General features: G+C 42.4%; 1 protein-coding gene across 1 annotated transcript in view; it reads left to right on the top strand.

The window, feature by feature from the left end:
• Nucleotides 1-15,208, top strand: part of LOC111975615 (trafficking protein particle complex subunit 8) — a 96,838-nt gene that overhangs the window by 2,868 nt on the left and 78,762 nt on the right. Inside the window, 4 exon segments of the mRNA XM_024004039.2 lie at nt 3,851-4,063; nt 5,986-6,069; nt 9,424-9,513; nt 11,447-11,621. Of these exon segments, the coding sequence (XP_023859807.2) occupies nt 3,851-4,063; nt 5,986-6,069; nt 9,424-9,513; nt 11,447-11,621 (562 nt within the window).

The raw sequence follows: 15,208 nt of genomic DNA, 5'->3' as shown, positions 1-15,208 counted from the left end.
CATTAGGTCACACTTCACACTCGTATGAGATTGACGGAATCTAAAACAAAAATCCAGAAACCCACATTGTATGATTTTTAAATAATTAATTTGCATTTTATTGCATGACATAAGTATTTGATCATCTACAACCAGTTAGAATTCCGGCTCTCAAGACCTGTTAGTTTTTCTTAAGAAGCCCTCCTGTTCTCCACTCATTACCTGTATTAAACTGCACCTGTTTGAACTCGTTACCTGTATAAAAGGCACCTGTCCACACAACTCAATCAAACAGATTCCAACCTCTCCACAATGGCCAAGACCAAGAGACTGTGTAAGGACATCAGGGATAAAATTGTAGACCTGCACAAGGCTGGGATGGGCTACAGGACAATAGGCAAGCAGCTTGGTGAGAGGAAACAACTGTTGGCGACATTATTAGAAAATGGAAGAAGTTCAAGATGACGGTCAATCACCCTCGGTCTGGGGCTCCATGCAAGATCTCACCTCGTGGGGCATCAATGATCATGAGGAAGGTGGGGATCAGCCCAGAACTACACGGCAGGACCTGGTCAATGACCTGAAGAGAGCTGGGACCACAGTCTCAAAGAAAACTTAGTAACACACTACGCCGTCATGGATTAAAATCCTGCAGCGCACGCAAGTCCCCCTGCTTAAGCCAGTGCATGTCCAGGCCTGTCTGAAGTTTGCCAATGACCATCTGGATGATCCAGAGGAGGATGGGAGAAGGTCATGTGGTCTGATGAGACAAAAATAGAGCTTTTTGGTCTAACTCCACTCGCCGTGTTTGGAGGAAGAAGAAGTATGAGTACAACCCAAGAACACCATCCCAACCGTGAAGCATGGAGGTGGAAACATCTTCTTTGGGGATGCTTTTCTGCAAAGGGACAGAGGACTGCACCGTATTGAGGGGGGGATGGATGGGGCCATGTATCGCGAGATCTTGGCCAACAACCTCCTTCCCTCAGTAAGAGCATTGAAGATGGGTCGTGGCTGGGTCTTCCAGCATGACAACGACACGAAGCACACAGCCATGGCAACTAAGGAGTGGCTCCGTAAGAAGCATCTCAAGGTCCTGGAGTGGCTAGCCAGTCTCCAGACCTGAACCCAATAGAAAATCTTTGGAGGGAGCTGAAAGTCCGTATTGCCCAGCGACAGCCCGAAACCTGAAGGATCTTGAGAAGGTCTGTATGGAGGATTGGGCCAAAATCCTTGCTGCAGTGTGTGCAAACCTGGTCAAGAACTACAGGAAACGTATGATCTCTGTAATTGCAAACAAAGGTTTCTGTAGCAAATATTAAGTTCTGGTTTTCTGATGTATCAAATACTTATGTCATGCAATAAAATGCAAATTAATTACTTAAAAAATCAACACATGTGATTTTCTGGATTTTTGTTTTAGATTCCGTCTCTCATAGTTGAAGTGTACCTATATGATAAAATTACAGACCTCTACATGCTTGTAAGTAGGAAACCTGCAAAATCGGCAGTGTATCAAAACTTGTTCTCCCCACTGTATATCCAAATGTCCATTTATTTGGCGCGTTTGATCCATTAAAAACACCGGTTCCAACTTGTGAAAGTGACTACAAAATATCTCAAAAGTGACCTGTAAACTTTGCCAAAACATTTCAAACTACTTTTGTAATACAACTTTAGGTATTTTTTACGTAAATAATTGATAAAATTGAAGAGGGATGATCTGTGTTCATACAGGATTAAAACAAACTGTAGCTAGCTTTCTGGTCACGCGCCTCTAACAACAGTACAGCAAGTGACCCTCGTTGAAATGGCCTAACTTCTTCATTACACAAAGGAAAATCCCTCAACCAATTCTAAAGACTGTTGAATCCAGTGGAAGCGGTAGGATCGCGAAGAAGGTCAATTAGAAATCGGTATTCCCAATGAAAATCCATTGAAAAGAGTGACCTATAAAAAAAAAAAAAAATCTGAATGGTTTGCCCCGGGGTTTCGCCTGCTAAATAAGTTCTGTTATACTCAGAATGATTAAAACAGTTTTAGAAACTTCAGAGTGTTTCTATCCAAATCTACTAATATGCATATCTTATCTTCTGGGGATGAGTAGCTGGCAGTTGAATTTGGGTATGCTTTTCATCCAAATGTGAGAATGCTGCCCCCTATCCTAGAGAAGTTAAGGACAACAAAGTCAAGCTATTGGAGTGGCCACCACAAAGCCCTGACCTCAATCCTATAGAAAATGTGTGGGCAGAACTGGAAAAAGCGTTGCGAGCAAGTAGGCCTACAAACCTGACTCGGTTACACCGGCCCTGTCAGAGGAATGGGCCAAAATTCACCCAACTTATTGTGGGCGTTTGACCCAAGTTAAACAATTTAAAGGCAATGCTACCAAATACTAATTGAGTGTATGTAAACTTCTGACCCACTGGGAATGTGATGAAATAAATAAATAATTCTCTACTATTATTCTGACATTTCACATTCTTACAATAAAGTGGTGATCCTAACTGACCTAATACATGGCAATTTTACTTGGATTAAATGTCAGGAATTGTGAAACTGAGTTCAAATGTATTTGGCTAAGGTGTATGTAAACTTCCGACTTTAACTGTCCTTGTATTAGTAATTTGGCTTAGTGCTAGTTTACCAAATGCCAGGTTACTCATGGTCTGACAATGAAATGTCCTGGCTACCTTACTCTTTTTGCAATCTAGCTAGCTAGTTAGCTATGTAGTTTCCAACTGATATCCATAGCTACCATATAGTCTTGCTACAAAGGCCTAGCAACCACATCCATAGCTACCGTGTTTCTTTTTGCTATGGCTCATGTGAAATTGGAAAACTGTTGTCTTTTMGAATAAACAAGACTGGGTTTTAATCATCAGGCTATGATAAAATCACATCCATTATAGTCACTGAGCTGTAATAACCCAGGTTGTCTTATAATTACCCCTTTCGGGCCTCCCGAGTGGCGCAGTGGTCTAAGGCACTGCCCATAGGTAAAATAATAAATAAATAAAAATAACCCTCATGTACATTAGATTTGTGGAATGCATAGCTTACATATTCTGCTCAAGAGGAGTTGGATTAGGGGTTTCCTATTGTCCTCCTGCACCTGTCTATCCAGAAGGTCAGTCAGCCCTACATTACAGCACGGTTGTCACAGCTGCCTGTAGAGCAACAGACTTACTAACAATTTAGTAGCTGGTGTTGATGTGTGTATTCTGGGGGAAATTCCTCGAATTAGAGATGTTACTCCCGCAAACAGGTTGTGGCATTCTCACAAAAATTGCTTACAGAGATTTTGCTTTTCAGTGGTGTGTATGTGTGTGCCTGCTTTTCAGTCAAATGTAATCTAATTTCTGTAGGAATGTTTCCAAATTGTTGACAGGCCAGACAGACTTAGAGGAGGACACAAAACGCTTCTCTTCGCTATGGAGAAGTGCCATAAAAGTTAGGCTACATGACCACTTGAATGTGAGTGTATGCTTTGATGTCCGGCTGTCCAAACATGCTGCCTCATGATAATGTTCTTACTGCATGAAGTTGTATGGGCGCTGTTTCTGTGGATCCTTCATGCAGTAGTCATAAGTAGTTGGGTGTTTTATATCACCTTAATTTAGTCTCACATCCACGTCTCTTCACACGTTTAGCATCATCCCCCTCTTTTGTTAAAATTTCGAATGATTTTCTTAATTTGACTGTCTGTGTATCTGAAAGGAAAAAGGAGATGCACACTTCAATCAATGCTCTCATGTGGTTTATTGGTGACATATGAATAACCTATATTTTCTCATGTCCAGCTCAAAGACATATGATGTGTGATTGTGCGTACGTAGCCTAATCTTTTCCCATACGGGTCTCTCAATAGGTCACATGAGGGACCCTAACAATCAGGTGCAGGTGGTGAAGAACCTTCGCATCAGCGTCAACAATGTGGTGACARGCCCGTCTGTCCCCACCGCCGGAGTCCATAGCCCCGCCCAGCGACGGCTGCTCAGCGAGGTGGTGTCGGCATGCCAACCAGCAGAGGGGGGTGTGGCCAATGTCATCACCGCCGGAGACTATGACCTTAATATTAGTGGTGAGTAATTTGGACAGAGAAAGAAGGGGATAAGTGTGACATGGGTAAAGGATGGAGTGTTTAATGAGTTGTAGGAATGTAGTGTTTATTGATGATGAATGTGACACTTGTCCTGTAGTTTCATAGACTGTCCTGCAGATGGCAGCAGACACTCGGGAGAGAGGCATGACTGTAGGGATTTATTTTAAAATAAATTGTTTTCCAGGCAGACAATAACAGCAAACATATTGCAATATGGGAGTGATTTCCATGTTCATTTTGTAATTTATGAACTTCTCTCGTTTTATTTTCTCTTCTCTTGACCTGGACGACCCTTGGGTAAGAGCCTACTTCAACCTCTGTCCTCTAACCTACAACGTTACAGGTCAAGCCGTTTGACAGTGGAACAGAAATATCCCTAAACACTTTTTGTTACCTGAAATTTAGCTCAGAGAAATGCTTTTTGCAGGACATATTATTTTTCAGTGTATATAGCTAGGTTTCCATCCAATTGGCGACAGATTTTCATGCAGATATTCACACATCTGCATAAAAARAATATGRACATTTTCCCACCAGATATGTGTTTCCAGCAAATTGACTTGTTGCAGATAAAAGGCTGTGTGAGGTGACAGTGCACATAAAAACAACTTTTGTAGTTCAATTCCCATGTATCGAGAAAAAAACCACAGGTTAAATGGGTTTCCATCTAATTTTCAAATCTACTGATGGTTTTAACACAAATATGCCAACTCTGGTATTGGCACGTGTGCTCAAGCCAACAMCTGGCAGATACAGTGCGGGTATAGCCTACATGATGATACTATGGACAAAGGAGTTAAATAATTTTTAATTGTCAAGTGGCAGCCAAGCATTGATCATCATATCACCAGAATAAGACCCTTGATATTTATTAGAAAGGAGCATCAAGCTCATTACTTTTCACATTCACCACCCTGTGAAGTTCATCACTTATTTCATCTGTAGCCTAATAAACTGCATGCTTTTCCGAGTCGTAGTTGGAGAGCCACACATGTCATCGCATCACTCCAAATTTACTTCGATATGATGGTTGTTATATTCAATATTTGCGCGTAAGAGTTAACAACTCCATTTCTTGCATAATTCATTTTACCAACAAGAAAAGATCCCACCTTGTATAGCGTATTTTGTTTTGTGGACATTTGGAAAGTTTAACAGCAACATTTGCTGTTTCCATCAGGCCTGTCGTAATGTTTTTAAAACATTTTTTTAATCCAGCATGTACTTTGCTCACAATAATGTTGGATGAAAACGTGGTTCATTATATGAATACAGCCTAGAGAAATTTCAGGAAAGTTAATGGAGATTACTGTTACATTTTCACAAGGAATGACCTTTGGGTAGCAGTGCAGCAACTTTGTGGTGACTCTATCAAAGCGTGTGTTTCCCCCTGCTGGTCCACATCCACAAACCTCTCCAATCCACTCTATTTCTCCCATACTGTTAGTGGACCTTGCTTGGATCAAACAGCCTCCTCTAACCCTAACCTACAGTTAAGTCAACCCAACRATGGCTCTCCTATTTCTCCCTTTGACCTATGAATGGAGCATAGAAATGGTATGTTATGTCTTCACTGTTTTGTTTGAATCTAAACTGGAAGCTAAGCTTATGATTTGGGCTAACCTTTTTTCCAAGCTATCTATAGGTCACATTTGTAGGTCAAAGTGGAAGCCATGGTTGTGAGAATGACCCTCTCCAGCAGCACAGTCTCATATACTGCTGCTCTTCCCTGGTTTTCCCTACAGTGGTCAACTAGCTACAATGTGGTATCTACAATGTGATGTATACTATCTATGATATTGGTACTGTGGATGAGCTATGAGTGGTAAACATCAGTGGGAGATCCTGTACAGTTAATGGGATGTTGCTAACGCTAGTCCATGACTCTCTCCCCTCATCAGATCGCTCTGTTAAAGCTAGCGTCCCCTGGTACAGTGACTGGAGGGACACACTAACGGAACTCAGCACCTCCAAGCATTATACAGGTACCTGTACTCATCTCACCTGGCCTCACCCGACAACCTCACAATATCTATGTAGGGGGTGGCCCTACCTCTCCCCCTCTCTCCGTTCTTCTTTCTTTCCATAGCATAACTGTAGCAGACTGTCCTTCTCTCCTAACATCCTCCATTTTTATAATTGAAACTGGCCTATCCTTGGTTGGTATATTGGTTCCATTGTGCCAGGCAAGCTCAATCAAGCACAGCTAATGTATTTGAAATGGTTTCAAATATTATTTTAAACTGATGTATGAGCATTAGTAGCATATAACTCCTGTGTCCTTCTGTTCTCTCTCAATCAGCTTTAACCTATGGTCCTCTCTGAAAAGTAAGGGATAGGAAATGATTATGGGTGACACATGYTTTGCTTGTTTGTAAACAAGGTACAAACTACGCTATTAAAAGTAACAACCAATCATTCAATGACTAATTCCAGGTTTGGCTAATTTGCCTTAGTACARATATGGTACTAAATGAATTGTGCAGGACAGTGGACACTAACAATTAAGTGTGAGTTATGCTTGTTTTGACTTGTCAAATTAATGTTTATTTAGGCCTTTGTTGCTACATTTAAAAAAAACGGACCTAGTGTTGTCACGATATGCAGATTTATTTTAATTTTATATTTTATACTTCGATATCTAGTTTAGTATCATAATACTCATTACCAAAACGATACTGGAATGATACCATAGCAACAAAAAAAGAAAACATATTAGCTAAAGTCACAGAATAACCACTGGGCTTAATTTMTTTAAACATTGAACAATATGTTGATAACTAGTAGAATAAATAGAATATATTCTATATTCAGTAAAAAAAAAATTGGGACAAATTTTAATTTTATTTATCTGTTATTTTACCAGGTAAGTTGAGAACACATTCTCATTTACAGCAACGACCTGGGGAATAGTTACAGGGGAGAGGAGGGGGATGAATGAGCCAATTGTAAACTGGGGATTATTAGGTGACCATGATGGTTTGAGGGCCAGATTGGGAATTTAGCCAGGACACCGGGGTTAACACCCCTACTCTTACAATAAGTTCCATGGGATCTTTAATGACCACAGAGAGTCAGGATTCCCGTTTAACATCCCATACGAAAGACGGCACCCTACACAGGGCAGTGTCCCCAATCACTGCCCTAGGGCATTGGGATATTTTTTAGACCAGAGGAAAGAGTGCCTCCTACGGGCCTTCCAACACCACTTCCAGCAGCATCTGGTCTCCAATCCAGGGACTGACCAGGACCAACCCTGCTTAGCTTCAGAAGCAAGCCAGCAGTGGAATGGCAAGAATATCAAAAAATGTAATTATGCAAAACCATGTATGAGACTCAGAGCATACAAAATGATTTTACAAAAACTTTTGAAATATAATTTGATACATATCAGGGTTAATTTTCTCATCTATGGACATAATATTGGGTCAAATGACATTCTTTAGACCTAGGATTCATTACAGCTAAATATTTTGATGTATTAAATTAATAGTTACAAAACAACAAACACTTTGAAGCTACTTTCTGAAGKTTCTATATTGTAATAGTCTACACGCAATAGAAATACAATGGAATTTGCACAACATAGTACATTTCACTTCCCAGGGTGCAATACTCCGCCCAGGGCTGCTGGCTGGCTAGTGGCTACTGCTAGCAAGCCCAGTCTAACGCAAAGTAGTCTAAATATATTGCTGTCAAGTTATGAGTGCATTTCACATGATTTTTGGCTTGTGTAATCATATTATAATTCTCACATGAATGTCATGCTGAATATAGGCAGGTAGCCTAGTGGTTAGAGCGTTTCGACTTGTAACTGAAAGGTTGCAAGATCAAATCCCAGAGCTGATAAGGTAAAAATCTGTCGTTCTGCCCCTGAACAAGGCAGCTAACCCACTGTTCCTAGGCCGTCATTGAAAATAAGAATTTGTTCTTAACTGACTTGCCTAGTTAAATAAAGCTAAACAATTATTATTATTATTATTTTTTTGTCGTTTTAGAATGTTGATCTATGATCTCTCGCTTGCTTTTCAAAAGTTGCTTGCACGGTATGCATAAGCGCAGCCTGGCTAGCTACTGCCCCCTTGAAAAGAGTCAGACAAATTACAAGACAGACTCAATCCTCTCAATTGGCATATGACGTGAGACACATTTGACAGATGTACCTAAAGTAACACAAATTCTGGTACCAAACCGTTTTTCATGTTCTAGTATCGAAAAAGTACTGAAGTTTCGGTATATACCGTGCAACACTAGACTGACCTCTGGTGGCTTTAGATTCCCTTTCTCATGATTTATCTGCCATACAATGATTCATGTAAATGTCTTGCTGCGTAATCTTTTTGGAGAATGGACTGGAGCCGTGCCCAGGGGTTTATAGGTTAATCTTCCTCATTGTGCTGTTGTGCCTGTGTTCTACTATAGTAAATGTACTGCTATATAACCAAATTTATTATTGTTTTACTGGCAGTCTTGGTTTAAAGTTTCTCCATCAAAAGAGACCATTGAATCTTAGATTCAATCTGAATATGGATTTGATTGTTGCTTCTTGCTGTACTATTTATTTAGGCCTATATTTTTGTAGAGCTGACGAGAAGAGCTGTCCTCTGTCCAAAAATATACGTGGGTCTGTCGGTTTTGGCTTCCATGCATAGAGCGAGACACCGGCAGCTCTGTACAGTTCACTTATCAGTTGATCTAGTCCAAACACACAGTCTGCTGTGTTTGTGTTGTGAAGAGCGAGAGAACCAGAGATGGTGGAATTACCAGGATGTATTCATTAGGGCACAGCTTTTAAAGATCACGAGAGCTTCTTATTGGACAAGTTCTGATAGTGTTGTCTGCATACTGACTCCGGTACTATTTCCTCACTCTCATCCAGGTGTTACGTTACATAGGTGTCTACACTTGCTTTGATCCTCATTMTCCTGTCAACATTACTGCCTGAAGCTGGTTGTTCTTCTGACAATACTGGGTGTATCTCTTGATGACAAATATAGTCTGCAATAAGCAGCAAGATGCTCTCTGCATCTCAATGGGGTTTAGGATAAAAGAAGAATTGAGTGCTGGTAAAATCCTTCTCTTTCATCTGGCTAATCATTCATTTATTTCTCTCCCTGAGTATCATTTGTTGCAGCTACACAATCAGTGTGTGTATGTCAATTCCCAGCCTCTCTTGTCTGGTTGAGCTGGGTGTGCATAGACCTCTCTCAGCAGCGCCCCTGGGTGTAGGCTTCAGGTGGTCTCTGTGCAGCTCCACTCTCTCAGGGTTGTATTCCATGGAGGTGAGGTTAGGTTAGAGTGATGTTCTTGCTCTCATTTTGTTGTTGTCTTCTCTCCAGCCACGACTCCCTGGTTTGAGGCGTACAGGGAGAGCTTCCTCCAGTCAATGCCTGCCTCTGACCATGAGTTCCTCAACCACTACCTCGCCTGTATCCTTCTCTGCTTCAACATACTACAATAAACACTATGATAATGATAAATCAAATCTCAAAATCAAATCATTTCTAGGTAACAATTAAGTACCTGACTGTTTATTTTTTTATTACAACAAATTATATATTACCAGTGTGATCATATACAGTGCATTCGGAAAGTATTCAGACCCCTTCCCTTTTTCCACATTTTGTTACGTTACAGCCTTATTCTAAAATTGATTAAGTTAAAACAAATCCTCATCAATTTACACAATGCCCCATAGTGACAAAGTGAAAACAGGTTTTTAGAAATTTTTGCAAATGTATTAAATCTTATAAACAGAAATAACTTATTTACGTAAGTATTTAGACCCTTTGCTATGAGACTGGAAATTTGAGCTCCGGTGTATCCTGTTTCCATTGATCGTCCTTGAGATGTTTCTACAACTTGATTGGAGTCCACCTGTGGTAAATTCAATTGATTGGACATGATTTGGAAAGGCACACAACCTGTCTATATAATGTCCCACAGTTGACAGTGCATGTCAGAGCAAAAACTAAGCCATGYGGTCGAAGGAATTGTCCATAGAGCTCCGAGACAGGATTGTGTCGAGGGACAGTTCTGGGGAAGTGTCTGCAGCATTGAAGGTCCCCAAGAACACAGTGGCCTCCATTATTAAATGGAAGAAGTTTGTAACCACCAAGACTATTCTATTCTAGCTGGTTGCCTGGCCAAACTGAGCAATTGGGGGAGAAGCGCCTTGGTCAGGGAGGAGACCAAGAACTCGATGGTCACTCTGATAGAGCTCCAGAGTCCCTCTGTGGAGATGGGAGAAGGACAACCATCTCTGCAGCACTCCAGCAATCAGACCTTTATGGTAGAGTGGCCAGATAGAAGCCACTCCTCAGTAAAAGGCACATGACAGCCCGCTTGGAGTTTTCCTAAAGGACTCAGACCATGAGAAACAAGATTCTCTGTTCTGATGAAACCAAGATTGAACTCTTTGGRCTGAATGCCAAGGGTCATGTCTGGAGGAAACCTGGCGCCATCCCTACAGAGAAGCATGGTGGTGGTAGCATCATGCTGTGGGGATGTTTTTCAGCGGCAGGGATTAGGAGACTAGTCGGGATTGAGGGAAAGATGAACGGAGCAAAGTACGGAGATCCTTGATGAAAACCTGCACCAGAGCACTCAGGACTTCAGACTTCCAACAGGACAACAACCCTAAGCACACAGCCAATACAATGCAGGAATGGCTTCTGGACAAGTCTCTGAATGTCCTTGAGTGTCCCAGCCAGAGTCTGGAATTGAACCTGATCTAACATCTTCGGAGAGACCTGAAAATAGCTGTGCATGATGCTCCCCATCCAACCTGACAGAGCTTGAGAGGATCTGTAGAGAAGAATGGTAGAAACTCCCCAAATACAGGTGTGCCAAGCGTGTGACTCGAGGCTGTAATCGCTGCTAAAGGTGCTTCAGCAAGGTACACTGAAAGAGTGTGACTTCATATGTAAATGTCCTAGTTAATGTCAAACTTGTTTTTGCTTTATCATTATGGGGTATTGTTTGTAGATTGAGGGGGGAGGACGATTTAATCAATTTTTGAATCGGGTTGTAACATAACAAAATGTGGGAAAAGTCAAGGGGTCAGAGATAATATGTTSAGCCTATAGCCTACTGCACAAATCTCAGAACTATTTTTAAAGGTCAAATGCAGCCGTTTGTATCTCAATATCAAATCAAAAGACGGTCTTTTCAAACAGCTCTTACACCAAAAGGGCATTATCATTTTTCAGTTTGTCCATCTGTCACTCTCCAGCTATTTCCCCTTCTCTAATTTCATCCTCTCTCCCCACCCTCCCTACTCATTATCTTCTCCTTTTGCTGTTCTCTCTCTCTCCCCCCCACCTCTCTCTGGTTGTGGTTCCTTGACTGGTGCTCCTGCAGGTCTGTTGGTGGTGTCGTCCAGTGAGGCTGTACCAGTGGAGCAGTTCCTCAAGCTGTCTCAGGAGCAGCACAGGATCCAGCACAATGGAGAGTACACCAACCCCAAGTGGTTCATCCCCAACACACTCAAATACTACGTCCTCCTGCACGACATGAGCCAGGGGGAAGAACAGAGGTGGGCAATAGACACACACACACGCACACACACTTGCATGCACATGTAACAGTATAACTTTAAACCGTCCCCTCGCCCCGACCTCGGGCGCGAACCAGGGACCCTCTGCACACATCGACAACAGTCACCCACGAAGCCGTCGTTACCCATCGCTCCACAAAGGCCGCGGCCCTTGCAGAGCAAGGGGAAACCCTACTTCAGGTCTCAGAGCAAGTGACGTAACCGATTGAAATGCTATTAGCGCGTACCCGCTAACTAGCTAGCCATTTCACATCCGTTACACTCACCCCCCTTTCAACCTCCTCCTTTTCCGCAGCAACCAGTGATCCGGGTCACGGCACCAATGTAACAGTATAACTTTAAACCGTCCCCTCGCCCCGACCTCGGGCGCGAACCAGGGACCCTCTGCACACATCGACAACAGTCACCCACGAAGCGTCGTTACCCATCGCTCCACAAAGGCCGCGGCCCTTGCAGAGCAAGGGGAAACCCTACTTCAGGTCTCAGGCAAGTGACGTAACCGATTGAATGCTTTAGCGCGTACCCGCTAACTAGCTAGCCATTTCACATCCGTTACACACACACAGTCGCGCTCTCTCGCGCTTGTCGTGGCAATTTCCTGTATTACCAAATGAGGAGAGTTATAAACCACACACCAGTCAGAGTTATACTTAAATTTAATCTTTAATCATATGGCTTCAAAATCGCCCTTTTATTTTTATTTTTTTTCACCTTTATTTAACCAGGTAGGCTAGTTGAGAACATTTGCAACTGGGACCTGGCCAAGATAAAGCATAGCAGTGTGAACAGACAACAACACAGAGTTACACATGGAGTAAACAATAAACAAGTCAATAACATAGTAGGAAAAAAGAGAGAATCTATATACAATGTGTGCAAAAGGCATGAGGAGGTAGGCAATAAATAGGCCATAGGAGCGAATAATTACAATTTAGCAGATTAACACTGGGGTGATAAATCATCAGATGATCATGTGCAAGTAGAGATACTGGTGTGCAAAAGAGCAGAAAAGTAAATAAATAAAACAGTATGGGGATGAGGTAGGTAAATTGGGTGGGCATATATACCGATGGACTATGTACAGCTGCAGCGATCGGTTAGCTGCTCAGATAGCAGATGTTAAAAGTTGTTGAGGGAGATAAGTCTCCAACTTCAGAGATTTTTGCAATTCGTTCCAGTCGCAGGCAGCAGAGAACTGGAAGGAAAGGCGGCCAAATGAGGTTTTGGCTTTAGGGATGATCAGTGAGATACACCTGCTGGAGCGCGTGCTACGGTGGGTGTTGCCATCGTGACCAGTGAACTGAGATAAGGCGGCGCTTTACCTAGCATAGCCTTGTAGATGACCTGGAGCCAGTGGGTCTGACAACGAACATGTAGCGAGGGCCAGCCGACTAGAGCATACAGGTCGCAGTGGTGGGTGGTATAAGGTGCTTTAGTACAAAACGGATGGCACTGTGATAAACTGCATCCAGTTTGCTGAGTAGAGTATTGGAAGCTATTTGTAGATGACATCGCCGAAGTCGAGGATCGGTAGGATAGTCAGTTTTACTAGGGTAAGTTTGGCGGCGTGAGTGAGGAGGCTTTGTTGCGAAATAGAAAGCCGACTCGATTTGATTTTGGATTGGAGATGTTTGATATGAGTCTGGAAGGAGAGTTTGCAGTCTAGCCAGACACCTAGGTACTTATATGATGTCCACATATTCTAGGTCGGAACAATCCAGGGTGGTGATGCTAGTCGGGCGTGCGGGTGCAGGCAGCGACCGTTGAAAAGCATGCATTTGGTTTTACTACCATTTAAGAGCGGTTGGAGGCCACGGAAGGAGTGTTGTATGGCATTGAAGCTCGTTTGGAGGTTAGATAGCACAGTGTCCAAGGAAGGGCCAGAAGTATACAGAATGGTGTCGTCGGCGTAGAGGTGGATCAGGGATCGCCCGCAGCAAGAGCAACATCATTGATATATACAGAGAAAAGAGTCGGCCCGAGAATTGAACCCTGTGGTACCCCATAGAGACTGCCAGAGGACCGGACAACATGCCCTCCGATTTGACACACTGAACTCTGTCTGCGAAGTAGTTGGTGAACCAGGCAAGGCAGTCATTAGAAAAACTGAGGCTACTGAGTCTGCCGATAAGAATATGGTGATTGACAGAGTCGAAAGCCTTGGCCAGGTCGATGAAGACGGCTGCACAGTACTGTCTTTTTCGATGGCGGTTATGATGTCGTTTAGTACCTTGAGCCTTTGACTCTCAGATCAATTCAGTGTCTATAATGAATTCTGAGAGTCCCTACAAAAGAATACCAAGATCTTTTATAGCCAAGTTACACCCCTCCAACTTACATGACGGACCACAGATCTTAGGAACAGTTCACAAAGAAAGACTTCTACATGAGAGAGGAGTATCCCATAGCTTGATAGCATTAGCTATAAATTATCGTTCAGTTTGGTCTCTAAGACGAGGTTCTAATCTGTTCCTGGTACTTCATAGTACCAAAACATTACCTCATCCAAGGCATAACTCAATTGTCAACTCTATCTCAAGTAAAACCCCCTATTCTCCCCACTCCTGGACAAGCTCACTGAGGGAGTGACTTGCGCACAGACATTGTGGATCCAAGAGATAATTGGGTCCCCCTTAATCATCCTTCACATGGTTTAACAGATACATTCACATATGAAGACAAGCCTGACCTCTCCCCTCTCTGGGCCCAAGTGACTTTTCCTAGCTGAGAAGGGAAAAGTGCAACTGCCAACAGTAAGTCCAAAGGGAGACATTTAATGACAAGTATCTTCACATAAGCATATTATGTAAATAAACATCTTATTTATGCTATGTTACCTAACTAATTCTGGATTCATCCCCACTGCGCTCTCTCGACAGCCAAGTCTATGACCTCAGCTCTTCTCTGTGTGTGTGTGTGGCCCTCTGCATCATTAGACCAAAAGCAGTAAAGAGGAGAGGTGTTGATTCTGTTCCCACCGCAGTTATGGATCCTTTCATTTTTTACCAGTACACACCTTGAATTAAAACCTCAAAATTGAATTAAGCAACAGCGATACCTTGAATTGCATGAACGAACCAAGGGATGATTCATGTGGATTGAGAATGTATTTTTATAATAAAATTATGGCGGGATGTAAATCATTTTATTMTATTTTACTGGCTGTAAAAATATGGCCAGAGGCTGTTTACTGGTTGGGTTAAGTAGTAGTAGCTTTTCAAAAAAAATTCTGAGTCTATGGATTCGTCTCCSTCCATTCCTACGTTTAAAAAATGACTATAGGGGGGGAGACTATAGATCTGTCTCTGTACGTATGTTAGTCACATGATATCTCAGACACCKCTGGCCTGACTTTGACAAACTTTGGGGAATGATGCGGCTGCCATGGACAGTATAGAACAAGAAGGCGCGCACACTGTTAAAGCTCCCAGTTCACCACTTTATTGACAATGTTTCCATCCAAAACGGATCTTCGTCAGGTCAAACAAACTGAGTGCTCACATCCCAAAATATACACGTTTCACCTCACATGACCATTTCGGACATGACGCATGGTGGGTGCAAAA

This window comes from Salvelinus sp. IW2-2015, linkage group LG16 (genome assembly GCF_002910315.2).
Source record: "Salvelinus sp. IW2-2015 linkage group LG16, ASM291031v2, whole genome shotgun sequence".
Taxonomy (NCBI): domain Eukaryota; kingdom Metazoa; phylum Chordata; class Actinopteri; order Salmoniformes; family Salmonidae; genus Salvelinus; species Salvelinus sp. IW2-2015.
This window is presented reverse-complemented; position numbering and strand designations above follow the sequence as displayed.